We start from the raw sequence: 25,948 nt of genomic DNA on the forward strand, positions 1-25,948 counted from the left end.
GACAATAAATTTCACATGCTGTTGTGCAAATGGAATAGACAAAAGGTGGGAATTATAGGCAATTAGCAAGACACCCCCAATAAAGGAGTGGTTCTGCAGGTGGTGACCACAGACCACTTCTCAGTTCCTATGCTTCCTGGCTGATGTTTTGGTCACTTTTGAATGCTGGCGGTGCTTTCACTCTAGTGGTAGCATGAGACGGAGTCTACAACCCACACAAGTGGCTCAGGTAGTGCAGCTCATCCAGGATGGCACATCAATGCGAGCTGTGGCAAGAAGGTTTGGTGTGTCTGTCAGCGTAGTGTCCAGAGCATGGAGGCGCTACCAGGAGACAAGCCATTACATCAGGAGACGTGGAGGAGGCCGTAGGAGGGCAACAACCCAGCAGCAGGACCGCTACCTCCGCCTTTGTGCAAGGAGGATTAGGAGGAGCACTGCCAGAGCCCTGCAAAATGACCTCCAGCAGGCCATAAATGTGCATGTGTCTGCTCAAACGGTCAGAAACAGACTCCACGAGGGTGGTATGGGGCCCGACGTCCACTAGAGTGAAAGCACCGCCAGCATTCAAAAGTGACCAAAACATCAGCCAGGAAGCATAGGAACTGAGAAGTGATCTGTGGTCACCACCTGCAGAACCACTCCTTTATTGGGGGTGTCTTGCTAATTGCATATAATTTCCACCTTTTGTCTATTCCATTTGCACAACAGCATGTGAAATGTATTGTCAATCAGTGTTGCTTCCGAAGTGGACAGTTTGATTTCACAGAAGTGTGATTGACTTGGAGTTACATTGTGTTGTTTAAGTGTTCCCTTTATTTTTTTGAGCAGTGTATATAGACAGTCCATGAATCGGAGTATGCGAATCGGAATAGATTACGATGAAAACAACGGTCAGACATTTTGGACGCAGTCTCAAGTTCTTTGTTAGCAAGTTGGAAATGGCTGTTTCCTACATGACGTGAACAATGTAATATTCTATGAGAGAAACTGTTCCGCTTTACTTCCGTAGCATTCCACCTAATGTGGGGGAGGGAGGCTATACGGACACGCCTCGTGCCGAAATTCGCAGCTGAATGTTGATTTGAGACAAATGGATTTGGTTTAGTTGGTTCAGTCAGTGGTTCTGACAAGCACTTCCCAGCTCGCTATTTATGCTGGCTAGCTGACAACAACAGCAGCATTGCGCTAGTTAAAAAAGAAAAAGTGATGTTTATTTCAATTGTAATTATATTTACAGTAGGATAACAGCCTACTTCATATAGCATGAACAGCGATTAATTCATCATGTAAACCTAAAACATGACAGACATTGGATGAAAATAAAACATTTTTTCGGTTGCAGTGACTTAGACCGCTGCGCAACTCGGGAGGCTGGCTATATCAATATTTGCGCATAAATTCGTTTCCTCCACCAGTTCTTGCATAATTAATTTTACTTACACAAAAAGATCCACCCATGTTGAATGAATGATCTGTTGGAATTTATACAATTGTACCAAAACTAGGCTACATGTCATGATTAAAAAAATAAAATAAGGTATGACTTTACTAGCATAAAAACTGTGGATGGAATGGAAACGCGATTAGTGACCGTAAAAAGAACCGCAGAAGAGTTTGAAATCTTCCACACACCATTTGAATCAGCTTTTGTTTTGTTAGAGAAAAACATGCTACTTATTGTTTTCTATAAAATGTTTTGCACAATTAATTTACTTAGTTTTGATCACTTTACACTTATTTAGCGATAGACCCATGTAAATATAATTTGCCGAATGAGGCGCGAGTGATGGAGAAGGACCATATCGTTTCAAGCAAGTGCATTTCCAACCACGTTCGCTCTCCTCGATTAACTTCGACCTTTTTTCAAAAGAGTCGAGAGATGACGCAGGAGGTTAGCAAATCGAATTGATAAAAGGCCGGTGACCGGAAACCTGCTCCCTTGTTTGCTAAGCGAAAGACTTAGATTCCGAGTTTCCCCACTTGGGAGGTATCAGAATCAACCAATAGCTAGTTATACGGCCTATACAAGGAATTTACGTTCATTTGACTCGTAGTTACCGAGTTTTCGACATGACGTGAACGTGGGGAAATTCCTACCTGTCACGTGCGCACCCCGTATCAAACGCTGGCTAAAAACTAGTTCCAGGCTGGGAAACGACATATTACAACGGAGAAGAACATTCCATCGACAGAGGAGCGGGAAAACAGTGAAAAGGGGAAACCCTGTAACACTGGAGGTAAGAGGTATCCCCTGTTATTATAGTGTTATTAGGCCGCACTATTCCAGCTTTCCGTAGCCCGCTAGCTAGCTACTGAGCGATGCTGGCAAGCTAGCTAGTTGAGGCAGGCTTGCCTTGTCAAAACGGGCCCCTGCTGATAATGAGGCAGTCTGTAGGTAAACTGGTGTGTTGGATTTAATCAGCGACATTGGCAGCCACACCTGTTCACCGTAAATATGAGGATAACGTTAGTGTTTAAAAAGTAGAGTTGACTTACCTCCCAGCTGATGCAATCAGATGTTTCAAGTTCAAAGTTAGCTAACGTTACCAAGCTAATGTTAGTTAGCGTTTTCTAGCTAACTGCAGCATCCAGCGTTTACCATGTATGCAATGCGCTAACGACTGTCGTTAGCATTTGCAACTGCTAACGAACTAGCTAGCTAACTGTTACTCAATCTCTTATGCAAATGATTCAAACTATGTTCGTAACTAACTAACGTTATTTAGGTAATTTAGTTGGTTTAACTAACAAAATACTTTACTGTCTACATGTTAGTCGATATTATTGTTCAACACGACTAGCTGAGCTGGCTAGTATAACCTGTTAGCTGGCTTTTTAGTGTGGCGTCATTTCGCTAATTATCTTTGCCTTGAAGGGATGTTCAAATAACTCATAGTGAAAAGGAAAGTTCAGAAATGTATATTTGTCCTTTAACCAATGGCTTTAACATGTCTATCCTTCCCAAGAAAGGTAAATCTTAAATGCAACTAAGCCTTCAACAACTATAACATCATTGTCTGAGTACAGTATTTGCCCATCCAGTATCTCACTCTGATTTGCATAGTCTTAATTGCTGATTCAAAATTACTTTTCAGGTGCAAACTAATGTACAGCTCTTTGTTTATATATGCAGATATCAAAGTATATTGATATTAAGCATTCCTTTAAATTTTCCTTACAGCAATCATGGTAGGCGAACGCCGCAATGGGAACCTACTTGTCCAGCTGGGCACGAAGCTGCAGGCCTATCCAGAGGAGTTGATCCGGCAGCGGCGGACTCACGATGGCCAGACAGAGTACTTGATCCGCTGGTGCCTGCTGGCCATAGACGACGGTAGTGGCTCAGGTGGAGGGAGCAATGAGGCAGGAGGAGGTGGGGGAAGCAGTTCAGGGGTGGGTGGCTCCAGCGGCTCAACCTCAGGCGAGAGCAAGACGGAGAACATACTGATGTGGATGTCAACGGAGGATGTCTACGCCAACTGCCCTACGCTACTGGGCAAGCGCAAGGCAGACACCCAGCGGCCCCTCCAGGAGGAGGAGAGGCCCAGTGGAGAGTTCCCTGCTGATGTCACCTTTGACGAGGTGGAGCTCTCAGACATGAAGGACGATGTCAAGAACTTGGTCACGAGGGCCCGCAAGCAGATGGCCAAGAAGAGCGACTTTGCCATCAGCATCACACACACCATCCACGTGCTTAGTGCCTACGCCAGCATCGGCTCACTGGTGGGCGTCTTCAAGGAGACGGGTGCCCTGGACCTGCTCATGGAGCTGCTCTGCAACAAAGAGCGACAAACCCGCCGAAGTGCTGGGAAGATGCTCCGGGCTCTGGCCTCTCATGACGCAGGTATGGGGTTTTGATAGTTTCATTCTCAGACTGTCCCAGTGTCAGCCATGTAGGAAATGAGACTAGAGAGACTGAGGCTGTGGAAGGTGATTTAACACATTTCCAACCTATCACCTTTTCAAGATCACTGACTGGACAGAAAAATCAGGCTTACTGGTAGGCTAGGGAGGGTTTCTGCCCTGTTGTTTTAAGCTAGACTATCCTATACTAGGGCTCTAAAATCTGTAATTCAACCAATATTAAAACACTTATTGAACTTAGATCATTCATTAATTTGCCCAAGTTAATCATAAGACATGAACAAAATGCATCAGTGATTTGTATTTTCCTGCAACTTTCTGAAACGGCACAGGAATGTGTGTTGTGCGTGTATGTCTACACTATGTAGCCGTTACCGATGTTGCTAATGAGCACCTTCTGGTAAAGAGGTTTGCTAATGGCAATGTTGTGAACGGTGCCCCATGCTGGGGATATGGGCATGCATAAGCTATGGACAAAAAAATATTGCATTTTATTGGTAGCAATTTGAATGCACAGAGATACTGTGACGAGATCCTGAGGCCCATTGTCATCCCATTCATCTGCCACGATCACCTCATGTTTCAACATGATAATGCACAGCCCCTTGTTGCAAGGATCTGTACACAATTCCTGGAAGCTGAAAATGTCCCAGTTCTTCCATGGCCTGCATACTCACCAGACATGTTTGGGATGCTCTAGATCGACATGTACGGCCGCATGGTCCAGTTCCTGCCAATATCCGGCAACTTTGCACTGCCATTAACGAGTGGGCACTCTCCTAAAAAATAACTTTTAAAGTTAGTTAAATACTGTGACTTAAATATATTTAGTTGAAAACAACCTACGTCTTCTGCTACTATTCGACAACTCGGATTCAATATTCAGGCGTCAAGTTAATGCAGGACTGCCTTCACGCAGAAAAGGAAAGATAAAACACAAATGATCTTGCTGCATTTTTGTAAATGCAAATCTAAGTCTGCTTATTGTAAATTCTGCTCGGCTTCAGTCAGGGTTCGCTCCAAATCATGAAAGTACGAAGAAAAAACCTGTTCCTGACACCCCCCCCCAGCCTGCTGCTGCTGGTCTTCTGCCATTTAGTGAAGTTGCCGGTAATAGGCTACACCAGCGGTCAACAACCTTTTCCATTTGGAGTGCCAATTTATTTGACCATTTCTATTGATATGATTATGATTTTCATATGCACCATTTTATGGAACAGTTTAATTTGTAATCGTCTTCATATCTCAATGTCATGTGGTCAATCAAAATGTTACAATTCGAAAAGTAAATATTGCTAATATGTAAGAAAAGCATACATACAGCCAACAAATAAAAACATTGCATTCGGTAGGTAGAAAATATCCTGGTTTTAAAAATAAATATCCTAGAAATCACATTGCCTATGCATGGCCTGTCTGCAAGGAACTTAACATTGTATAAACTTGGTCCAGCCCAAAGCATGTGCTTGCATCATTGTATAAAATATTTTGGCCCCTCAGTTTCCCACAGCTGTAAGCTACTTGCGCAAGGGATAATAAGTAATCGGGTAGGTCTATTTTATGCCATTTCCACCAGATCAGAGCATTAATTCTTTTCCCCCTTTCATGCTGAGTGGTTGTTGAAAGAGGAGAGGGCTGGAAAGATGTTTTTGAAATAGGCTACGTTGAGGAATTATTGTCGTTATCAATGAATGTAAAAATACTTTGCTGTTTGAGGCCAAGACAAAACTTTAAGCTTCTCAGTGGCGGTGAGTTAAGACAATCCTAAATAGTATCAGATCCCCAAATGGGCACATTTTTATGGGCCTACATTTGTGGGCAGTCCAGCAACTCATTTGGATATACGTGCTGAGGTCGATATGTAAAGCTTATTAAAGAGCAGTGATGCTATCAAGAGCAGTATGCGGGTTTCTTTTCTAATTTTATTCAACTGTTACCATGCACCTGCTAAAAAGATGGCTCAGATGTGCGAGGGCCTTTTGAAATTTCTATAGGTTTACCATCGGCAATAGTTTTGGTAGTTTTTCTTTAAACAATCAGTGTATATGGTAATTTTTTAGATATACAGGGTGAAGTTGATTAGTTTCGTAAGGACAGTAATCAATTTGAGGTGCACTGCATGACGTGAGAAAAGAAGATGACTGAGTAAACTTCCAAGCGGTCAAAGCCATTCCATGGGGGTGAAATCTGTAGTTGTGCTCTATATTCATTGGTTATGTCCTGGCAAATTTGTAAATCATAAATGTTGCTACATTACTTGCTCAAACACTTAATCTGCACAAATTACCAGATAATTATTGGATGATGGTTTTTAGAACCAAAGTGTGGGGGACAAAAAAACAGACTACATTGTGTTTTTCACAGGATTCGCATGTAGCTTGTTTTTGTCGGCCAATCATCAGTGGCACTAGTCTCTGACTGTCGTGGCAAGCAAGTTAGGATATCAATGGAAGATTGAATTAAAATGATGCCGTTAAATGAGAAGGATATGTTTCAATGACCAAGAGCCAGCAGGTGGGCTGCTACTTACAACTTTGAATTAAGTTATTGTCTCGGGTGGGGGAAAGTGCAGCCTATAATCTTTGATTAGCTAGTTTTAACTAGCTTCTCTTCTTGGTTTGATGCAGTAAAAACGAGTGCTATGTAATCAGTGGATGATAAATAACCTAGAAGTTAGTAACTAGTATAAGTGGGCTTCTTTGCTTCACTCTCTTCCTCCTTGTGCTACTCAGCCACAGTCACAAACACAGCACGGCTCCTCTCCCACCTGCTGCCAGCTCAATTTTCCTCTCCTTTAGTTTGTGCATTTAAAAGCTTCAGTTAATAACATAGCAAAAACAATGTATTTTCTGCTGCTTCCCTCATTCGATTCAGATCAGCCGGGTCTGAATTTGACAGGGTCTATACAGGGCTGGGTCTGGTTGTCCGTTTGGACCGGGTCTCCAGATTTAAAACGTACATTTATTCAGGTAGGATCCAGGGAGGAAAGCTTGTTGGACCTGAGAAGACATCTAATCTTAGAAATGTGTTGGATTGTCTTGAACGGGAAAGATTCATATCCCAAATAATAGGTCATTAGGTCTGTGTGATATTAATAAAGGTTCAAAGATATTCTTCTGTAAACATCATTGACCTACGTAATGGTATTTCTGAACTACTCATAGCTTTATTTTCTGAAGAGGGGCTTGAATTCTGGGTTTAGCAATGCAGTTTTTCCACTGGTTAATCTTACCTTTGGCTGATGGCCTTAGTTTGCGTAGCATTTTCTATTTGACCAACAATGCTTCCGGTTTGATTTTAAAGGTGTGAGTCTTTGGGTAATGGTTAGGCTAACTATGGGCTCTTGTACTTGCCCTTTGGTCATGACATGAATACTCTCTAACTGTAACTTGGATTTCTGTGCAACTAGTCCGGATGTGAACCCGGACCAGTTACAGCTGTTTGTTATTCATTTGAATATACTCTGAATTGTTGACATTGGCTAAGTCTGTAGCAGTTGACAGCCATGAAACTTGGTCAGTGACAATTCACTGATGCAATGACAATCTGTACAATGCAAAACACTGAAAGATTAGTGGTACTGGTAAAGCCTTGTACCAGGTCCCACCAAGCATTTCTTTACCATGTTTTTTGCATTCCAACTGACCCTATTTGGCAATTTGATGTAGCCAGATTACAGAGAATTCCCCAGTTGTAGAGCTGTTGAGGTTTTTCTCATGTGCGTCATCAATGAATGGTAAAAAAAAAAAGAAGGGCCTACTCATCTTCCCTTTATAAAGAGGCCACGTCGGCCACCTTGGCTGATTGTGATGTTTGTTTTAAGGTTTCTTAGCAACTATGTTTGCTGGAGGAAATGGATAACATTTTCATGTTTGATAAGAAATATTTTTTTGAACATGCTTTATGAAAACAGTCAACATTCATTGAATTGGGTTGGGTTGTTGATTGTTATGGTAGGTTACTTTTTCCTCTTATTAAGGCACTCACAATTTTCCTTACAACAAACATTTAAAAAACTGTCTGCTCTGTCTTGAATGGAATAACACAGTTATAATGTTGTATTGCGCTTCGGTTTCTGTACTTTTTGAATTCCCACTCCTTGGGCCATGACAGTCCAACCTTGTGGACTCTTAAATGTGACTCCCCTATCAGGATTGGCTGAGACCTTTTGATATGGCGCTAAGTAGAGGTCTACCAATAACATGACAACTTAATCCATTTTAGAATAAGGCTGGCTGTATGTGGAAATAGTCAAGGGGTCTGAGTACTTACTACGAAGGCACTGTATGAATGGGGGACAAAGGAATGGTGTTAAGTTATGTCAACCCCTATTCACACTGAGTCCATTTTAACTTGTGATTTGTTAAGCCAAAATGTACTTCTGAACTAATTTTGTTTTGCCTTAAAAGCCATGAATACCTATTCAGTAACTACTTTAGTTAATGCATTTAAATTCATGTCAATTTGTAGAATTTTCTTTCCATTTTGAAATGGAGTACTGACAATTAAAATGAAATCTCACGTAACAAAACAAAATGTGAATTAGTTTAAGGGGGTGTAGACTTTCTATAGGTACTACGTAGGCACCTGGGCTCAGCCATAAGGGAGAATAGGCATCTACCACCCAATTACCACTATCAGATTACAGGGCGGCAATGTAGTTTAATTTTTATAATATGTATATTTTTTGGTCTGCCCTTTTGGTTCGTAAATCAGCATCACCCGCTAATTACCTTGTCATTTTTGCAGATTGTGTGTGCTAGTAATATATCAATATTTATTGTTTACTTGTTAGCTGTGAGGTATATAGCTAAACTTTGAATTTCACCACATCTTAAATTTGAGTGGTTTGGAAGGTTTTACCGAGTGATCTCTCTCTTTTCGGCCATGCAGTGTGCCTCGCAAAAGTGATCGCTGTCCTCCTTATGAAATTATTAACTTCCCCCTGTATATCAAATGACCATATACACTGTTTAAAGCTGAACTACCAAAACTATTGCTGATGGTGAACCTGAACAATTACAATAACATCTATTGTATGCTCCTTTCAGCAGGTATAGCCAGATGAGTCGTCTCGGGTACTTAGTCTTCTTCTTTTTGTCCTGGGTGGGACATAAGGCTGCAACAATCTTCTGCCACTGGAATTTGTCTTTGGCTACAGTTTGCACCCTGTCCCCTGAAAGACCCAGCTCTTCCAGCTCAGCCACCACTGTCTGTCGCCATGTTTTCTTTCCAGTTATCCATCTGCGGGCAACTTTGGGCAACCCCTCTGTCATTGTATTTTTATTTCCAGGTTTCTCTTCTAACCCGTCCTCCTATACAGGTTTTTGTTTGGCCTGAAGCTGATGTAGATCTTGCAGCGGCAACCATTGTGTAAGGCATCAACCTTGCTCAACTCAGTCTTGACTACCTGCCAGCACTCAGCAATATAAAATCAGCAACTTCACATTGCTGTTATAGAGCCTGATCTTAGTTTTGAGGCTGTATACTTTTGAGTTCCTTATGGGACGTAGTCGACTGAAAGCTCCTCTGGCTTTGTTTAGTCAGGCCTTGATGTGTGTTTATTTATATAAACATATATATATATATTTTTTTTTAAATTTGGGCTCCGTTGTCGGTGCTTATTAGGCTTCCAAGATAGGTAGTTGTCGACATACTCAAGCGTCTCTCCATCGATGGTAATTGGCGGTGTATTAATGTACATGTCTTGGGTCTTCTGTATGTTCATATGGAGACCAGTCTGTTTAGCATACATGCTGAGTCTGACTACTCCTGGAGTTGGATGATATAGAGGTCAGATCATCAGCAGAGTTGAGGTCTTCTAGATGGAAGAAGAGGGTCCACTGGATTCCTCGGGCATGGTCAGATGTTTGACACATTACCCAGTCAACAGTAACAAGAAAGGATGCAGACTTGTCTGACACCAGACTTAAGTTGAAGTGACTCCAGTAAGAGAACTATCAAGGATGATGCTACATTCAAAGTTCAAATGAGGTTGACAATCTTGGGTGGTATTCTGTAGTCTCCAAGGATTCTCCATAACCTCTCATGGTGAACACTATCCATTACCTTCTTGAAATTAAGTTTATCTAGAGGGGTGCATTCCACGTGAGGCACTGCTCGACGTTGTGCAGGGCAAAGATCTTCCCTTGCGGAACCCTGCATTTTCTTGTCTTAGTTTGTCATCGACAGCAGTGCCAATTCGTTTGAGGATTATCCTGCAGAAGATTTTCCTGGGGATGGAGAGGAGTGTTGTCACATTCGCTGAGGTTTCCTTTCTTTGGCAGTTTGACGATAAGTCCTTATCTCCAGTCTTGTGATATGATATTATGCTCCCAGATCTTGCGGACGAGATCAGTCAGCACCTTGGTAGTGGTGTTGACGACAGCTTTAAGTAGCCATTGTCTCCGGTAGCTTACTTTTATTACACTATTTTCAACCGCGCGTAGATGAGGATAACCTAGCAAATTACATAAGCTTTATTTGAGTGACAACCTAGTATCACTCAAGCCATTTTAGCATTTGAATGCTGAATGTGCCACACAGGTGTCAGATATCAGGAACAGGCTGCCTACCCAGCATTGCGCATGGGAACATTGCTCAGTTTGACTACGTTACTGATGCTGCCTGGGGGCATGACTAGATTAATGACTGTCAACATTTACATGCAGTTTGACACTGAAGGAGAGGATGCATCAGTTGTCACAAGATGAGTGGTATTTTTGTAAGGTAGAATGTAATATGAGAAACATTTTAGTGAACTGGCAATTCGTAACATATTAATACATTTTCTGACCAATGTATTCTACACTTGGACCGGTTTGGGTCCCGCGGACCGATGCACTTGTATCTTAAACATATTTGTATCTGGGACTGAAGCAGTGAATCATTACCTCACTTTTTTAGAGTATGTCTTGGAGTTCAAATTGAGTGCAACCAAACATGGTTGTTAATCAGGTAGAGGGGTGTGTGCATATGCAACTCTCCTGGGACAGTGGTAACCACCTCATTAGATACTAGGTGTCATGAGATTAACAAGCAGTGACGATTCAGAGGGTAAGCTTAAAATATAGTGTCCACATAAAATAATGGTGCTCCTGTCTTCCCACAGGGAGCCGTGCCTATGTGCTCCTGTCCCTCAGCCAGCAGGACGGTATTGAGCAGCACATGGACTTTGACAATCGCTACACCCTCCTGGAGCTGTTTGCAGAGACCACCTCCTCTGAGGAGCATGGCATCTCTTTTGAGGGGATCCACCTCCCTCAGGTAGCTACCAAATCATATTCCATGTCTCTGTATTGTACTCTTACTTACCGATGGGTTCCTACATGTACCTCTAGATCAAACCAGTGAATTACCGGTCGTTGAGATGTAATGTGACGTTTCCCCTGTGCTCCAGATCCCAGGGAAGCTGCTGTTCTCCCTGGTGAAGCGCTACCTGTGTGTGACGTCCCTGATGGACAAGCTCAACACGGCAGGGGTGGAGTCGAGCTCTGAGCGACAAGACGCAGCAGGCTCCTCAGGGACAGGCCACCAGCCGGAGAACCTGCGTGTCCAACGAGAGTTTGAGTTCACCATGGCCATGGCTAACCTCATCTCTGAGCTGGTGCGCGTCATGGGTTGGGACCGCAACCGGCAGCCGCCACAGTCAGCCGGCCTGGTCCAGGGCAGCGTCTGCGGAGAGGACCAGGAGGACGAGACGCCCCGCCGTGTGGTGCGTTCTATTTTCCAGCCCCGCTTCTCTGCCTCTGCTTCTGCCTCTCCTGCCGCCGCTGCCGCCTCTAACATGGCAGCCGCCACACCACCCAAGAAGAAGACCGGCAACGGCTTCAAGACGCGCACAGACTTCGCAAGCCGCTCGGCTTACGTGGAATATGTGCAGGAAAACCTGAAGAGCGGCATGCTGGTCCGTATGTTGGAAGATTATGAGGAGGTCAGCGCTGGTGATGAGGGGGATTTCCGCTACAGTAATGACGGCTCGCCACCAGTGCAGGTAAAAAATCACACCTTGTATCAGCCTAGACTGTATCATACAGCACAGGCTCCTGCAATTTGAGTTAGGGTTGAGTGACGACGGATTTGGGAGAAACATTAATGCTGTTAGGTCAGATTTGCTGTAATGTGATTGATCTATTGCTATCTTCTTGTTTTTCTGTGCACAGGTGTACTGGACCTCCCTGTCTCGAACCTACTGGGTGCACTGGCACATGGTTGAGATCCTGGGCACTGGCACCAGTGGACAGGGTGAGAAAGACGCCCAGGAGAAGGCCTCCACCCTGACTGAGACCATCAAGCTCACGACTGGTAAGAGAATCCCCTGCAACCACAGACTCACTCATGTAAGTGACTTTTAACAGTAACTTGGCTCCGAAGCACCAAAGAACACAAACTTTGAGCCCTAATGCGCACACACAGGGTATTCTGTAAATTCAACAAATTGCCATAATGTTTTCATTAGAAACTGTTGTCTAATATTGTTGTCTTCCCTTGTATGCAGTGAGTCAGACATTATTCTCCAAGCCTCCTGGTGGGCTGTACTCGTTGCCTTACCTGGCTGAGGGGCTGCAGTCTGACGGCGCCACCCTGAGCAGGGCCGAGTGGTGGGAAGTGCTCTTTTTCATCAAGAAGCTAGAACCAAAGCAACAGCAGGAGATCAACAACATCCTGTGTCAGAGCCTCGATGAACAGGCAAGTGCCCATCACTGGCTGTGGCGGTCGTGAAATGTTGTCAGCCGGTTAATGTCATACAAGCCTTTTGGATCATCTACATTTTTAAAATCGGTATAATAAATCAATTGAATATACACTATCACAATAAATGCATTACTTATTTTAGGTCTAAAGAAACATGATGTGAAGAAAATGTATTTCAGAAGAACAGAATATGATTTGCCCTACTGTATGTTATCTGACTATGCACCATGCTGTAGGCTTGTTAATTTACCAGACAAGATGTTCTTAAGTCCCGTGCCATTATTGTATAATAAGAGGAACATATTTGAACTTAGCTGAATAAAATAGAATGGATAGTTTTCCCTTTTCGGAGCGAGAGTGCGCCCATATGAAGTGGCTATGTTGAGCGTAAGTGATCATTTGAAACATGTACTATATGCTAGATTTAGAGTTATTTAGGAACTTTAGTTGTGAGTGATGCAAACCTTAGAATGCATTAGAAATCACAAAATATGAGCTGCATGATGCGACCTATAGGCTGTTGATGATTTTGAGAAAGTCACACAAAAAAGCTTGCACTCTGTTCCTTGTCTCAGGCTGCACACGGTGTTCTCTCAAGTGATCATATTTTCACCCGTCAGAATATTCTCAATTTAATCTGGTCTTTACTTTAATGGCCCATTAAAAAGGTGTGTCATCCATATGCCTTGGAGAAAGCGAATGGAAGCCACTTCCCCGCCAGTATGTTTTACATGTTTTCACAACAAAACTTATCTTATTAAACTGACAGTCCCTCTGCGTGCTGGAGAAAGGAATGAAGGAGAGGGGGGAGGAGATGGAAACTCACGGTGGTGAGATATTCTGTTGCTAAATGTAATGTCTGGCTATTATGGAAATATAAAGATATATTCACTATAAAATACAAATTCACTAAGTGTAGGCTAAATCTGAATTTGTTTAATTTAGGCTCGACCAAAGATGTCTTTCTGCCAGGTGTAATATGTGGTTGGCCATGTTTTGTGTAACAGCACAATCCATTTGAAATCATTTTTTTTTCTTTTCGTCTTGGGCTCATAAAGGCTTATGCGTAAGCTCCAATATGCATATGGGTGATTTGAATTAATCCTCACCTTAGAAAGTGCTGTCCATTTTGTTGTTAGGCTCTGAAACAACATTCACAACGGCCATGTTTTCCACTCAGTTTCAAACTATTGATCTCCTTTCTTCAAATTGAGCAATCACAGTGAGGTGAGTTGTAAAAGCACATACCGTGTTAAGTGTTTTGATGGATGTTCGAGTGAAAATAGAGCTCCACCCCATTCGTCTTTATTTCCCACTCTCTAATCCTCTCACTCTTCCTGCTCTTTTCATGACGCTCATCCCCCATGGATGTTGAGAGTAGATTTCATGTTTGTGCCTTGCCTCTCTGCTCTGTCAGATGTCAGACGTAGACGAGGCCACTCTTATCCAGCTGTCGGTGCCAGGCGAGGTGGCCCGGAAGCTGCTCCACTACCTGAAGCAGACCCTGCAGAACTCGTGTCTGTGGGACCTGCTCTGCTCCCATGCCTTCTCTAAACACTACCTGCGGCGCGGTGGGGGAGGCCTGGAAGACGATGAGCTGCTGCCCGACGGCTCCCTCGGATCCTCTGGCCTGGGTGGAGGAAGGGGCAACTCATCTGATGCTACCGCCGCTGCCTCTTCCTCCTCTGCCATGGGCTCATTGTCCAAGAAGCCCAAGAAGGAGAGTCCTACGGACTATTGCTCTGACACAGAGTCTGAATTGCCCATGGAAGATGAGTCTAACAACCCAGAAGACCTGATGGAAAAGATGAAAGGTGTGGCAGTCTGTTTGAGCTTTGTTTGTTTTTGTTGTTGGCAAACTACCTCTAGCTGTAGCCAACCCCTTTTTCCAGAGAAAGACAAGTGAAACCATAAACATGCCAAAGAATACAGGGATGTTTTATTACCTCACACTGTTGCACTCTAGCCTGATTTTAAATAATGACAGCCATTCTTGCTCGAACATGCTTTGCCTTGTGTTTTCCCCACCAGTGTTTAACAACCCCAAGGTGCAGGGCAAGAAGACAGCCCTGGAGAAGCTGGGGGAGGTGGTTGACATCATGAAGAAGAGTGGCTCAGATCCAGTCCAGCAGCTGGCTGGGATCAAGTTCATCATCCAGGTCCTAGAGGATGAGGGGCCTCAGGAGAGAAGTACTCTCAGGACGGACGCTGTCCAGACCATACGGTAAGGCTGCAGCCTGCACACTTTTATTCTCTTAGGGTCACGTTTGAACTCGAACATTTGTGTTCTCCAACTTGATCTTTGAATCCCCCAGGGATAAAGTCCTGAAGCTTTTGGTCGAGATACTGAGTGGGCAGCCCAAGGAGAACGTGGTCAGCACCCTGCGTCTCACCCGCGCCCTCATGGTCAAGTACGAGTGGAGGGTCTCCTTCGCCACTGAAGGTGGCGTCAAAGTTATCCTCTCCTGTATGCAGGAGTACCCCACTGTCCCACAGATCCAGCAAGTCGCTCTGGCTGTGAGTTCTCAATCACTTTGTTTCTTTTTTTTTTACTCCTGTTTTGTTATCTAGCTAGTTTTGTAATGAAAGAGCACATGTTTCCTTATAATTTTAGGGGATGACAAGTCATGACAACACTGCAGCTGTGAAGTTATCTATCATGTTTCTGTCCACACTTACATAGTGTGTGTGTGTTGGTTTCTCCCCCTCCTCCCTAGACTCTGATGGTTATCACAGGTGCCAGTAAGCATGACCTGGGCAGTATGAGCAGCTGTTATCTTCCTCTCCCTGAGTCTGGCACACCCATGATGCTCGGTGTCTTTGCCAGTATTGGCTCTGCCACCGCCGAGGGCTCAAAGGGACTGCTGGCTGCAATCCCCGCTGGCATTGAACTGATGCTCAACACACCTAGGTATGTCTTTTACACCCCGACTGGCTCTCAAAGGGAATGGTAACATGCCCAACTCCACTGTTTCCTATGATGACACTGCTATGTCACAGTGGCGGCTAAGGGATATCTGCTCTCTCCTACCAGGTGTATGTTATCGGTGAGGAATGGTCTGTTGGTGATCATCATGCTGATATCCAGTAGTAAGAGCCTGGCGGAACAGCTGGTGGCCTGTGACGTCAGCGCTGTGCTCAAGAAGTGCCTCACAGCTTCGCGGCCAGTGAACATGCTGGCCATCATTGCCCTCAACCACATTTCCATGGTCCACAAGCTGGAGAAAAAAGGTATGATTTCATTGCTCGTTTGAATACACTCCTTCCGGTTATGTGTAGGGGTTCCTAGCTAGCTAGTTTGCACATATGCTTTTTATGCCATGCCTCTTGCATTCCTATAATAGATCCTTCTTCCCACAATAAATGATAAAGAACATTTTATTGTCCTCTTCTTGTGGGCTTATGTCCTAATGGGGACAAAGAAGATTAAGTAAATAAATTCTGTTCTGGATATTTTTTCCAGAGTCAAAGGATGAGTTGGACTTCAAGGACACAGAGCTGAAGATGCTGGTGGTGAGCCTGAAGGAGATGACGGCAACCAAGGAGGTGATCCTGACGCTGGAGCAGCTGCTGTGCGACGACGCCTCCCAGCTAGAGGAGGAGCGCAACCAGGTGACCCGCAGCCGAGAGACCTACCAGGACCTGGTGCGCCTCATGGACCAGCACCGAGCTGACCGGGCTGCGCAGCTCTCCATCCTCAGGTGAGACGGAGGGGCTTGTTGTGCTGCCAACCGACAGAGTTTAGTTGTTGGAATGTCATGTCAGTGCCTAGATCGTGTCATCAGTGTACTGTGTAATGAACCTCCAAAGGGCATGTTATGTATGCAATGCATGTATTTTATTTTCAAGAATATACAAACATTTGTATATTCTCTCCTGTAGAATATTGAACAAGTTCTTGGACAATTACCTGGAGGATCTGCTTCCATGGCATGAGAGCATAGAACCATGCTTGTCTTCTATGACCGCATTCATCAATGACCGTGAGGTAGGAAAGATCCTCCATGATTATAAACCGAAAGGCGCGTAGTTATAATCCTCTACGTTTCTATTTTAGGTATGTATTCAATTAATGGTCATGTAATTGACACAAGGTTGTTTCGTCTAGGTTGTCCAGCTGCTCATCCGCTTCCTGTATCGCCTGGCCTCTGTGAACAAAGACTATGCTGTGGTGATGTGTCGTCTGGGCACGAAGGACGCCCTGGTCAAGGCGCTAGACAAGCACAGTATCAACCTGCTGTTGGTCACAGAGCTGCGGGACTTAATCACAGACTGTGAGAAGTATGCCAGTCTCTACAAGAAAATGACCACCAGCGTTCTGGCTGGTTGCATACAGGTTTAATACAAATTCTACTATCTTACCTATTCAGTCAGTTACAAGACTAGGTTTCTATATTGTAAAATTCTATATTGTTTAAAAAAAATGTTTTTACTTGTAGGTCTTTGAATTGTTCCTTCAATAGTGGGTGCCACATTTGGCTTGCAAGTGTCACGCTACTCTGTTGCTAATAGCTCATTTGTAATCTGCTGTCCTTTCTAACCAAATACAGATGGTTTTGGGCCAAATAGAGGAGCATCGGCGAAGCCATCAACCAATTAACATCCCTTTCTTTGACATCTTTCTGCGCAATCTGTGCCAAGGTGTGTTTATTTAAATTATTTTATATCTCACTTTAGCTGACTCAAATCAAAAGTGAATACCAGCCTTGCATAGAAATGGTGCCAAAATAAATCATGTCATTACTTTTGTATTTTTTTCTTCTTCATAAAATCAAGAAATGAGTACTGTAGATTTATTTACTTTAACCAAACATCCCTTGAAGTTTTTAATTAGCCTCTGAAAGTTAAAGTACAACTTGTCTTAAACTGTCATACTTTGTCTATGACCATTAACAGGATCAAGTGTGGAACTCAAGGAGGACAAGTGCTGGGAGAAAATGGAGGTTTCCTCTAATCACCATCGAGCCAACAAGCTCACTGACAAGAACCCCAAAACGTACTGGGAGTCCAATGGCTGCACAGGTTCCCATTTTATCAACATCTACATGCACAAGGGGGTGGTGATTAGGTACGTCCACATATCACTTTGGCCATACAGAGGGTTTAGAATGTTGTCATTTTTAATCTTGGTGTATGCACTTTTTAAAATTTTTAAGACAATTGAAAATGAAGCACACCTGAGTTGCTCACTTTTACCTTTCCTGTATACCGAAACTTTTGTTATTGCCTTGTTCATGTGTCTGTGGATTTTTATGCTAGACTGCATGCTCTCGTAAACAACTGTGGTTACCTCAATGACATTGATATTTGTACTTTAAAAAAAAATATTTACTCTTAACTATTGGGAACTTACTGTAAGTAAATGTTCTCCTTTTCTTGTTAAACTCAGGCAATTGGCAGTGCTTGTGGCCAGTGAAGACTCCAGCTATATGCCTGCCCGAATGGTAGTACTTGCAGGAGACGACCCCACAAACATCAACACAGAGCTGAACACAGTAAGTAGCTGTATAAGCCGACAGGAGTAGGAAACTTTTGGAAGTAGGTTAAATTTACCATCTTGTCTTTTTAAGTTTTAAGCCCCTCACCCACCCACTTCTTTGTTTTTACAGGTCAATGTGCCTCCTTCAGCCAATCGCATTGTGTTGCTGGAGAACATGACCCGCTTCTGGTCCATTGTGCAGATCAGGATCAAGAGGTGTCAGCAGGTGGGCTGTGGAATCATGAAAATTTGAATTTCAGTTTACTTCCTGAATTGACATAGTACTAATCCCAACCCTGGTCAGCAGGGAGTCTCCTTTTTAAATTTTGAACCTGCTCTTCCCACCAGGGTGGCATTGACACAAGGGTCCACGGCTTTGAGGTGCTGGGGCCCAAGCCCACCTTCTGGCCCGTGTTCAAGGAGCAGCTCTGCTGTCGCACCTATCTATTCTACACCACTAAGGCCCACACCTGGTGCCAGGAGATCCTGGAGGACAAGGCCCAGCTGCTGCAGCTCTTCAACAAGTAAGCCTGTCTCTACTATACACGGAACTGCAAACTACACTGACCCCCTGACTGTGCTAACCTGGCCTGGTGTGTCTCTGCAGACTGAACAGCGCTCTGCGACATGAGCAGATGTTTGCTGACCGCTTCCTGCCTGATGCCGAGGCAGCGGAGGCTCTGGGACGTACCTGCTGGGAGGCCCTCATCACCCCCATCGTACAGAGCATCACCATCTCGGGTAACTTTTGGAGTCTGTCTCACTCTCTTTCGCACTCACTTCCTGCACTTCAGCTAGCGTCTGTCATACATTTTCATCAACTAAGATTCAGTCAGTTGTAGTTCAAATAACTTGCTTCTCTTCTCAACTCCCAACAGAGACCCAAGTCCTCAGTCCTCTCTCCTGGCTGCTCAGTGAGTACCTTGACAACGCAGAGTCAGCCAGGCGCTGCAAGAGCCGGGCCGCCATCTTCAACTCCCGCGTCCGTCGCCTCACCCACCTGCTGGTCCATGTGGATACCAGCAGAGTGGACACAGAGGAGCTCAAGCCGCCCATCAAGTGCAGTGAGTAATCCTGTAACGCTATACCTTACCACGCATTTACTTCTGATAAACACTCAAGGCTGCTATGAGTCTTCTCTGTCCAGCTTCACAACCTTCAGAATAGTGAACTGACAATTATTGCCCCTGGAAATGGGTGCTGGGAATTGCCAATCAAAATGAGCTGAGAATACGTCTTAGTAGACTAGATTTTGCATTGTAGTATAAAATTTGGAAATGCGAGCGTATTGATACTTACTTTACTTATAGTATTTGGTAGACACCACCCATCAAGTCTTCCGTATTTCAAGGTATTTCTTTTGTTTTCAGAAGGTATCAACCGAAGCAAAGATTTAAAGAGTAAGTAACAGTTTAGAGGCTAATGTACTGCATTTCGTTTTAAGTTATTCTTCCAGCTCAATGGCACCCCCATTTTTTTTTTTTTTTTAATATTTTTTTATATATATATTTTTTTTTATCTAACTAATGACTGCAACATTCCGCTTTCCTCCCACACGCAACCCTCCAGTTTCAGTTGAAAATGATCAGGACGATGTGTTATTGATTTTGTTTCTTTGTTGTTTTTGGCTGCAGATTGTTTTTACCCTGATTTATCTCAAACCTTTTTGTTTAGAAGGTAACTAAATCGTCATTTACTTTCAGATGGAAAAGAGGGAAAGAACAAAGATGCAGCCGCTGTCTCCTCTTCTTCCTCCTCCAACTCTGTCAAGCCGAAGATGAAGAACACCAGCAGTATTGCAGGGATAGCACTGTGTTGGCAGGGCGTTGTACAGAGACAGGTAAGCTACTACCATATCTCTAAACTCTGAGGCCTATTATAAACCGACTCTGATCTAATGTCCTTGAAGTAAGTTGGTGTAGTAACTCTTAAACTTTTTATTTTTTTTGAGTCAAGATGGCATCACTAAATGAGTCTTTGGCAGGATTTCAAAGTTGGAACTCATAGATAAATAAAAACTTTGGAGTGATGACTTGACACATGTTTAACAGGTTAAGAAGTTTTTGGACTCTACGTGCAGCCTGCCAGACTTTGTGGAGCGCTACAGGAACATGTACCTCCGTCTGAAGAATGCCATGGAGGAGCTGTTTGGCCAACAGACAGCGTTTGTGCTGGCTCTCCGCCACGGCTTCTCTGCTGCTCTCCTACAGCTCTCCATCCTCACCGCCATGCACGTGAGTTATACTAGACGACCTATACTCAATACTACTTGGGTCATATTAGGGCACGCAACGGAAAACACACACAGTTCTTCCCCGTTCCAGTCATTTTTCTTCTGTTTGGTGCCTAATGAACGTAACCCGGCAGTGCACCGGTAACACATCTATTCTCCAGATCACTGCTCTTTGTGTAGGTTGAATTCTCCATCTCTGTGTTTGCAGGTGAGCGAGCGGTTTGCCCAGTACATCGACTTGATGATCCAGGAGAGTGGAGTGGACTCTGGCAACGTGGAGACTCTTAACCAGTTGCAGCAGTTCCTAGAACCCATGCTCTTCCTCTCCGGCCTGGAGCTGGCCAACACCTTTGAGCACTTTTACAGGTAAGGCCACATTTCTATACCTGTAGTTGGTAAGGTCAACCTAACACCATTTATTATTCTGAAAGGGCCATATTGTACCCAAGTCTCAATCCATCTCGTTTCCTCCTCCGCAGGTACTACCTGGGTGACAGGCTGCTAGGCCAGGGCAAGGTGTGGCTGGAGAGTGCTGTCATAATGCAGATAGGCACCTGCTTCCCCAACCGCTTCCCCCAGCAGATGCTGAAGAACCTTAGTGAGTCTGAGGAGCTGCAGCAGGAGTTCCACCTCTACCGCCTCCAGCAGCTGGATAAGACCCTTCAGGATGTCGACGAGGAGGTGAGCAGAGGACGAGAGCCACTATTGTATCAGGCCCTGCAATGTTTTAACTTTTTTTTATATAGCTGATGCTCGTTTCCAAAGCAGCATACACATGTTACGATGTGATATGCGCTAATGGGAATCCAACCCATAACAAACTATTTTTGTCCTTTGCTGTGCTACAGATGATGGATGATCAGCCGTCGGAGCCTGAGGAGGAGAGTGAGGTGAAGGTGCTGATCCTGTCTCCTCGCTGCTGGGCTGTCTCCTCCCCCTGCTACATGGACAACCACAGCAGATACTTCCCCAAGCAGCTCTGCACCTACCTGGCAGAGTTCACGGACTTCTACTCTAACAGTCAGTCCCCTTCGGTTATCTCTTTTCAAAAAGTTTGGTTGTATGCAATAATTTGTTTGCCTCATATTGATGTATTTTAATATTTCTCATATGTGACTGACCGCCTCGATTCGTAGCTAAATTTTGTTTTTTACATTGGATAAAAGAGACTCAGCGAGAAAATGTTATCATACACTACTGTTTAGGAACAATGGGGAAAGTAATTCTGCTTTAAAAGTTTAAAAGCCCCACCCTTCTGTTTAAGGATTGACATGTGAGACCATGTACTAAACAGAGCAAATATTTGGTTGTTTACTAAACTACTTAAAGTCTAAGTGTTAAAAGTAGTATCCTACTATAAGGAAAGAATCCATGTAAAATACACTTATCTAGTCCTTGGCCTATGTCCTAATCTGACTTTGGTGCAGGTCATGTTGTTCACATTCACGTCCCTGGTAAACACACTATCAAATAACATCCACGGTTATTTGGTACATGCACTGGATACAGAAGGTGTAAATGGTACAGTGAAATGGTTACTTGCAATGTTCCCTGCACAACAAAAAAAATTAGGTGCTGAGCAAATTTCAGGTCTGCTGACCGCAAACTTGAACGTTGTGTAAATTCTGTGCAACTTTCAGCGTGCGTTTACTGTGAACACTGCAGGCTGTACTTGCTTTAAGTTAGTTTTAACCAGTGGCCTACATAAAAAAACAACGGAGGAAATGCATCCCATTACATTTTAACATGGAAATGGCTGTTCTGTCATTCAGTCTACAATAGCAGCCAATGTGTGGTGTTCAATGTAAGCCTACATTCCGTGAGACTTAAAACAACAAACATGCAGGGCTTGACATTAACCTGTTAATCCACTTGTCCTTCAGACAATGAGGCGATTGAAAATGTTGTTGTGTTTGATGCAAGTAACCACTTTTACCATATAAAATGCATTATTATTCCCACACCATTATTACATAGAATCAGAGAAATCATGCTACCCTCTGCCTATTGGCTACTTAGCTTATTCAAGCCGGTCTCAAAATACAACACTGCCTCTTTAAGACAAAAGCTCCTTTACCTGACCGCCTTTTCAAAGATGTTAAGAAATATACATGTTTTGTTCTCTTGTAAGAAGCAATTACTCCCCTATTGCTGACTACAAATTATCTATAACTGGGCTAATAACTAGCTACCAAAGGATATGACAATAGTGTGCACATGTGGCTACATGCAGCTCTTGCTTTAATCTCAAAACGAAGTGAATCGCACAGATCCATATACGACAATGGTCTATTTGCATATAGGCCTACTGCAGCTCTGATTGTTTATACCGCACCGGTCTGTGTAGAGTACGGGCTGAGTAGTGCATGTCAATGCAATAGAATCCTACTCCGATGCGTTCTGCCTACAACAAAATCTCTTGCATAGTTCACTATGTTTTGATATGTTGCATTGAAAGTGGCTAATATTGCGTTGATTCGATCACACCTGCCACAGTAAAGGGAGATGTTAATAGTCCTAACAGGGAAAACACTAGAACAGTGGTCTCCAACATTTTCTGAGTCCAGATCACGGAGTCAAAATGCAAGCTGAGATCTACCGCTCAGATTATTTAATAGGACTTAAAAAATGTAAGCCTGAAACATTAACCAGTTTATAAACCACATACTGGCTTTGCTTGAATTGCCCTGCCAGTGAATGTATTGTTCAGGGCATTAAAAAATGAGGTAGGCTATATGATCACACTGGTAATATAGCTTTTTTAAAATTAATTGTGAAGCACAGCTGAGTGAGAATACATTTAAACAATTGGCTTTTATTTTTATTTCTCTGGGCTGATGGTGCCTGCATCTGATGGGTTTTTTACATAAATATTTACTGATCGACTAGGAATTTCTTGGATATTGACCAGTTGATCGCGATCGACCGGTTGACCACTGCTCTAGAAAGTTGAGTGAAGTTTAATCTCGTGCTTTTCGCTGTTGGCTGATATTTCTACGCAGCAGTCTCGGGCCTACTGCACGCGCAGCTTAGAGGGAACATTGGTTACTAGCAATATAAAAAACAGTGTCCAGATAAAATATTTTATCATTATTAGATGACTCTTACCTGACACACTTGTATAAATTGATAGGTCATTTGAAGGAAATGCTATAACCAGCCACATCTAGCTAGGTGGATGAGTCACTATTGTCTAGACGTACACATGTTCATGAAATACAATAGATGGTCGTAATCACCCACAGACACACCTGGCTAACTTGATGGGTCATGTAATCATTTGGTGAAGTGGAGTCTTTTTGTTGAGACCTCTAGCTAGCTAAACAATAAACCGGCGTAATCCCAACTCATACTACTAACACCAATACAAACATTGTCATAGCTGTAGTATGAATCTGCAGGTAGCTAAAGCTAACCAACTAGCTATGTTCAATGTTAGCTAGTAAATGTTAGGATATAACTAGCAATGCAAATAGATTTCTGATTCCAATAATATTACTACACAGATCACACACATAACGTTAGCTTGCTAGCTAACGTTACATGTATGATTTGTGTAATAATATTATTGCCAGTTTGCTAGCAAACAATACGCTTTAACTTGGAATGAAAATGACTTTCACAAAATTAGACACTTATCTGAAAATGTTGCTAGTCTCTTACCTGTCCGTATACATGGTTGAACACGTCATAGCAGACTGGCACCATTTCAACTCCATTTTGTTTGTTGCCACATTGTTTGGCCAGAGTTGTGAAGTCACTCACGTTCACAATTACCGTGGCGTGTGCAGAAAGTAGCCCATCACTTTTCCCAACTGATCTGTCGAAAGTGCCTGCTAAATTCAGGGCATCAATGCTGTTGAGAAAAGTAGCAAAACTTTTGTAGTTCTCGATGGCTAATGTTATATCTTTCAAAAAAATTGCACGACAGGAAGGACTGTCAACACATACTGAACAGCTCACGTTATAGACAGAAGCATGCTACATGGCAGACCAATACAAACTCATCTCCCGGCATGTCCAGCCCAACCATTATCTCAGCGACATATGCCTAGTTTCCTGAAATGAGTCACACATGCCAAAATCTCATTAGAACCAGTCCGTTACAATGGCATCTTTCAGAACGAAAGTGCTTGAGGCTAAACGTTGAGTGATGTGTGTTTGTCTGCAGGCCAGTGCATGTACAATCTGACCCACAGTAAGCCCCGGCGTCTACAGTGGACCTGGCTGGGCCATGCAGAGCTGCGCTACGGCTCCTGCACTCTCTACGTCTCCACCCTGCAGATGTACATCCTCCTACAGTTCAACCACCAAGCGGTAACTAGATGACCGGGGGGATACAGTGCAATGCACTATGGGGAGTTGATGTGTTAAATATTCTCCATTGACAATGGGCTGTTGTCTCTGATACTACCTCCTGTTGTATTTTATTTTAGGATGTATCTGTGGAGGCTCTTCAGCAGGCCACAGGCCTCTCCCCGACAATGCTGGCCCATGCTCTGTCTCCCCTCACAGCAGGGAAGGGCATTCTCACCCAAGACAGCCCTGACAACAATCTTGTGAAGGGTGAGCTCCTGCTCTTTGTCTTCCCCTGGCCAGCTCTTTCTCTCTGAGCCTTTCACAAATATTCTATGGAGCTACTGTTGATCTCAGTAATCCATCAGATTTTGTGACATTGCATTTACTTATTTTTTTTACACTGACAGACCTCATCTCTTACATTGTTCCCCAGTTAGATTTTATTTTAGTGACCATTTTGAAATTACTGTTGGCATTTGTCGGTGGCGTCGCACTGAATGCATAGTTTTGTCCTCTGCCCATAGGAGTCCTGAGATTGAACAAAAAAGCTCAGTCTCAGAGTTTGGAAAACCACAGCTATTGCTACCTGCTGCCCAAGCAGACCTACCTGAATGTGGACGAGGATGCTGCCCGCTCGCTGGAGAGGAAGAGGAACTTCATCTACTGCCTCATCATCCAGATCATGAAGGCTGAGAAAGAGATGCACATAGACAACCTGGTGTTCAGAGTAAGGCCATGTTTCCTCCCCATGTCCTTTTTCATGTGTGACCAATGGAGATCCTCAACTGATCCTATGTAGTGGTAGTATAGACGTCCATCCCTCCGTGGTTCAGGACCAGCTTTATTTGATGGGCCAGATACTAGCAGCCGGTGTCTTATGTACCACTTTGCTCACTTGTCCTCCCCCAGGTGTTGGATACGTGTCAGAAGCGGGAGGCGACTCGTTCCCCGGGCTCAGTTCGTTTCAGCTGCAGCACTACAGACGTGCTGTCCTGCGTCATGCATGTCATCAGCAAGGGCTACATCAGGCGCAACGAGGACAGCCCCCACATCGTGGAGTTCCTGCCCGAGGACCCCTCCACTCCCCAGAAGGGCCAAGCGCATTTCTCCTTCAGCAAGGCTGAGCTGAAGAATACGCCCAGCAGCAGCAACGCTGACATCAGGTGTGCGGACTGGCCTTGACCTAGTGGGGGGAAATAATTTTAATATGGATGGCTGGTGTGTCCTCTAGCCCCGAGATACAGAATCTCCCCAGTTTGGTTTTTGAATTGTAGGGAAGGAGAGTAGACTATATTAACAGACCTTTTCCATTTATGTCCCACTGCCTTAGGCCTTGGATAAATGCTTTAATAAATAACCAATTGGGTTGAGGTCTTCAG

The 25,948-nt window shown here is 43.8% G+C and overlaps 1 protein-coding gene across 3 annotated transcripts in view; it reads left to right on the top strand.

Annotated features, from left to right (window-relative positions):
* The first annotated feature begins 1,947 nt into the window (after positions 1 to 1,947).
* LOC129852348 (cullin-9-like) overlaps positions 1,948 to 25,948 on the top strand; it is a 31,230-nt gene continuing 7,229 nt past the window's right edge. Inside the window, exons 1-31 of one of the 3 annotated variants that reach the window (XM_055918266.1) lie at positions 1,948 to 2,237; positions 3,182 to 3,844; positions 10,976 to 11,130; positions 11,264 to 11,857; positions 12,027 to 12,168; positions 12,362 to 12,552; positions 13,976 to 14,372; positions 14,590 to 14,782; positions 14,874 to 15,075; positions 15,276 to 15,469; positions 15,593 to 15,789; positions 16,022 to 16,259; positions 16,441 to 16,546; positions 16,667 to 16,894; positions 17,109 to 17,199; positions 17,455 to 17,626; positions 17,948 to 18,053; positions 18,168 to 18,263; positions 18,386 to 18,561; positions 18,645 to 18,778; positions 18,916 to 19,101; positions 19,408 to 19,437; positions 19,741 to 19,877; positions 20,089 to 20,271; positions 20,479 to 20,636; positions 20,750 to 20,951; positions 21,119 to 21,290; positions 24,442 to 24,587; positions 24,707 to 24,836; positions 25,094 to 25,296; positions 25,479 to 25,732. In XM_055918266.1, the coding sequence (XP_055774241.1) occupies positions 3,187 to 3,844; positions 10,976 to 11,130; positions 11,264 to 11,857; positions 12,027 to 12,168; positions 12,362 to 12,552; positions 13,976 to 14,372; positions 14,590 to 14,782; positions 14,874 to 15,075; positions 15,276 to 15,469; positions 15,593 to 15,789; positions 16,022 to 16,259; positions 16,441 to 16,546; positions 16,667 to 16,894; positions 17,109 to 17,199; positions 17,455 to 17,626; positions 17,948 to 18,053; positions 18,168 to 18,263; positions 18,386 to 18,561; positions 18,645 to 18,778; positions 18,916 to 19,101; positions 19,408 to 19,437; positions 19,741 to 19,877; positions 20,089 to 20,271; positions 20,479 to 20,636; positions 20,750 to 20,951; positions 21,119 to 21,290; positions 24,442 to 24,587; positions 24,707 to 24,836; positions 25,094 to 25,296; positions 25,479 to 25,732 (6,071 nt within the window). In that variant the 5' untranslated portion in view covers positions 1,948 to 2,237; positions 3,182 to 3,186. The remainder of the gene's footprint in view (positions 2,238 to 3,181; positions 3,845 to 10,975; positions 11,131 to 11,263; positions 11,858 to 12,026; positions 12,169 to 12,361; positions 12,553 to 13,975; positions 14,373 to 14,589; positions 14,783 to 14,873; positions 15,076 to 15,275; positions 15,470 to 15,592; positions 15,790 to 16,021; positions 16,260 to 16,440; positions 16,547 to 16,666; positions 16,895 to 17,108; positions 17,200 to 17,454; positions 17,627 to 17,947; positions 18,054 to 18,167; positions 18,264 to 18,385; positions 18,562 to 18,644; positions 18,779 to 18,915; positions 19,102 to 19,407; positions 19,438 to 19,740; positions 19,878 to 20,088; positions 20,272 to 20,478; positions 20,637 to 20,749; positions 20,952 to 21,118; positions 21,291 to 24,441; positions 24,588 to 24,706; positions 24,837 to 25,093; positions 25,297 to 25,478; positions 25,733 to 25,948) is intronic. The other 2 variants (XM_055918267.1, XM_055918269.1) reach the window with 2 other exon arrangements.

The sequence above is a fragment of the Salvelinus fontinalis genome, chromosome 1, assembly GCF_029448725.1.
Source record: "Salvelinus fontinalis isolate EN_2023a chromosome 1, ASM2944872v1, whole genome shotgun sequence".
Lineage (NCBI taxonomy): Eukaryota > Metazoa > Chordata > Actinopteri > Salmoniformes > Salmonidae > Salvelinus > Salvelinus fontinalis.